Source organism: Humulus lupulus, chromosome 4 (genome assembly GCF_963169125.1).
Source record: "Humulus lupulus chromosome 4, drHumLupu1.1, whole genome shotgun sequence".
NCBI lineage: Eukaryota > Viridiplantae > Streptophyta > Magnoliopsida > Rosales > Cannabaceae > Humulus > Humulus lupulus.
This window is the reverse complement of record NC_084796.1, coordinates 175505377-175509056: the sequence shown is the minus strand read 5'-3', so window position 1 is coordinate 175509056 and position 3680 is coordinate 175505377. Positions and strand designations below refer to the sequence as shown.

Genomic DNA, 3680 nt, shown 5'->3' with positions numbered 1-3680 from the left:
TATCAAAACATACCATAACACTTTTTGATGTGTTAAGACCGACTATGTTATCGTAGGTCATGGTACTGTACATAACACTTTATCATTGTTATGCAGATGTGTTATTATACTGTCAACGATAACACACTTTCTGTGTTACTTTAATAAATAGATAAGTGTTTAATTATATTATTTATAGTTGATTATATAACACATTTTTTGTGTTATACTCCACTTTAGTATAACCCATTTTTTGTGTTATATAATGAAGTTTGCATAACAAAGTTCTTTACTTATAAAAAGTGTTATTGTAATAGATATTATAACACATTTTTCGTATTATTTTAATATTTAGATAAGTTTAAATTCTCATTATATATTCATTTATATAACACTAATTTATTCTATTATATTTTTATTTTTTATTTATATAATTAAAATTAGTTTTCTAATATATGCTAGCATCATCAAATGAACTTGATTTTCAAATAACAAAAAGTAAAAAGCATTCAACATTGTATTAACAATCCACAAATTAGTTTAAAACATTCAACACTGTCATCAAATTATATTATAGCTCTCAGGAGACAAAGACCAGAAAACTTAAACCAATAAATCTTAAATCACATTGCAAAACTAACTTGCTATACAATTTCCAACCAACATACAAGACAATGAGTATCTATCCTAATAACCACCAATCTAGCGCCAAATATTCAATACTGTCGACTTCCCCAAATATCATATTTATCCAGATAATGAGATTTCAGGCAACATTGCACCCATGGTGGATATCTAGCATCTTCCTCCACTTGCTTTCCATCATCATTTGTAGCCACTCCAAGCAATGCATTTCGCTTCTTCGTCAGTACATCAATGGCAGGTTGATCACCAAAAAACTTGTTCTGCCACAAGTTGAAAATAATACAATCAATTGAAGATAACAATGGCAAGGGTGTAAAATAAGAGTAATGCATGTGACATTTTACATAATAATAATAAAATTTCACAACCAGCCATATGACTTCAAATGACAGGTTCTATTTCGAAAAGGAAATATATATATATGCAACATTATGTGGTGCAAGATTTTGGTATGAAACATGTGTCCCTAGAAAATTCCAGAAAATAAATAAATAAAATAACATAGAATGCAGTGTGGCAAAAAGAAGAATAAGTTTTTCTAATCGCAAAATCATTTTTCAATGCACTAGAAGTTCCAAATTTTATTTTGCCAGTCTGCTGGAGGAGAGCATAATGCAGTTAAAACATGTTCCACGTGTGTTTTTAACAGAACAATTTCTCTATAGCCAAAAGAAAAGAGTAGAAGAAAGTATAACAGGGGACAACATCAATGGTTTAGTTAACATCATTGTTATAGAAATGTATTAAGATTAAAAATAAAGGCTAAAAGAAGAATCATTGAAAAATCCAGGACCCAGATTAAGAGTAGAATTATAAATTATAAAACAAAAAATTTACAACACAAAGTCTGTAAATCTGTATAACCTGAGACTACTGACCAGGGATCTTATAAAGTGCATTCATGACAGGTCCTTATTTCAGATAAGGCTCTAGCACAATCAATTGCAATCTCAAGCCTTTGAATCCATGACAGGACCTTATCTCTTCCTAGTGTGTCAAAATTCAATATTTCATGAGCTCCAAACATGATAACATGAATTAGAAATATAGAATAACCTTACACAGGAGTCAGGAAATACCAAAAAGCCATTTAGAGAGGTTCCCATTTGGGCAAAGCTCATAAATAAGGAAGCCATCATCTTTCCTTACACAGCAACCAAGCAAAGCTACAAGGTTCGGGTGTCTTATATGTGTTAAGCTAGTAAGTTCCCTAACAAATGTTTCAACATCTTCATCATTAATGATGTGCTTAATTGCTACGGGTTGCTTATTTGACAGTATCCCTTTGTAGACCTTTCCTGATTTAAAAATAACACCTGTTAGGATTTCTATGGTGGATGGTCCAAAAAATAGCTTAGATAAGGTGATATGGACATAGGGATATCGTTCCTGTTACACTTTTTTTATGTAAACAGACTTGTTTTGTTTTAGCAAAGTTCTAACCTGCAGTTCCTTCACCAATTACATTTGATTCACAGAGATTGTTTGTTGCAGCATACACTTCCTTGACAGGTACTTTTCGGCAAGCAGGCTCTTTTGTAAGGACATCCCTGAACACTGTCATGTGAATTAGACAAAAATAAGTACAAGTATGGCACATGGCATACATCTAGGAAAAAATGGCTTCTTGTTTAGTGGTGAAACATTTTAGAGCATACCATGGTTTTTGGATGGGAGATTTGATTTAAAGTATCTTCTATACAGGAAGCATGCAGCAACCAATACCATCATTACAACTCCTATTAGGAAACCAATCAGAATCCATACACCTACATCCATAAAGCAAAGTTTATATTTCAATTTCCATTTCCATACAGAGTATTTGCACAATTATCCAGTCAAAGAGGAATTATCACCTTTTCTAATGCTATTCTTCTTACTATGTTTTATGTCTTTCCTTTCTTTTATTATGCAAAAAACACAAACCAGCTGAAAAATACAATTTGAAAACAATACTTTTGTGTAAAGTTTCAAGAGAAACATACCAGAGTTGAGTGTTTGTCCCACAAGGCATGTGAAAATGGGTCTGATATATCCAACATCTTCAGTCCTGCTACCAATAATCGACACCAAAACTGCGAACCTACACATTTCATTTTCAATGTTAACAGGCTCATGTTTTGCAGATGGTGAATCCATTCCCCTAATGTCTTCCCAGCTCTTCACACAAAAATCACAAGAACTCTCCTAGGTTCCTTTAAAACTTGTAAGTTCACAGTTTTCATTTAAACTTCTAACTCTATCTCCCAATTTATTGGTAACATCATCAAGAGAGTAGTCAGAACAGCCACCATTCCCACTAACTAGCTTCTCAATCCCACAACCAGAGATGTTTCCACGAAACCTTGTAAGCAAAACGAGACAACTTCCTTGCTCAGTGGAATTCAGAAATAATTTTCCAGTTTGATTTGCTCTTTGGCCTAATACATAAAGGTACTCACTAAATGCTGCTCCACAACAGCTTTTCTCTAGAAACCCTCCCCAATCTCCTTCACAACTTGAACTAAATAAAGGTGTTGATTGTTTAAAATCAAGGCTGTAGCTGCCTGAATAAGGTGAAGAGGCGACATAGTCAACTGTATTCTGGACAGCCAAGCGTATATATATGCACTGCCCGACAGAATAGAAACCTGTAGAGAAGAAAATGCACAACTCAGTAACTGCTCTATAATTTTTTCAATGCACAACTCAACAATGCTGAGTTATATATGTCAATGTTCTGGATTTAACTTTTACCAAAACAAAACAAAGACAGACATTATATTTTACCAGCAAGTAGGACATTGATGAACAAAAAATATTTCATTGTTTCCACATATTTCAATTATTCCATGAGCAAAAACACTGATGAACACTGCAAGGACTATCTTGCGTCATATTATTAACTGGGTTGTGCTTTAAGTAATGCAGTAAATTGCAGTCCTAAGACAGTAATTGTCACAGGGTCAATTTTTTAAAACTAAAATACCACCATGTTATGTTGATGGCCAAAGCTTTAAACATAGGTCAGCTAACCCAACAATAAAAACAAAATGCACAACCAAGTTTCAGTTCAA

The 3680-nt window shown here is 33.1% G+C and overlaps 1 protein-coding gene across 1 annotated transcript; it reads right to left on the bottom strand.

Annotated features, from left to right (window-relative positions):
* Positions 1-695: 695 nt before the first annotated feature.
* On the bottom strand, positions 696-3430 carry LOC133832692 (uncharacterized). The gene is made up of 8 exons (XM_062263003.1): positions 3394-3430; positions 2829-3254; positions 2610-2707; positions 2481-2553; positions 2283-2393; positions 2068-2181; positions 1774-1922; positions 696-884 (listed from the first exon to the last, which is right to left on the bottom strand). Exons 1-8 carry the CDS (start codon positions 3428-3430, stop codon positions 696-698), a joined length of 1197 nt encoding a protein of 398 aa, XP_062118987.1.
* Between the last annotated feature and the right edge of the window lie 250 nt (positions 3431-3680).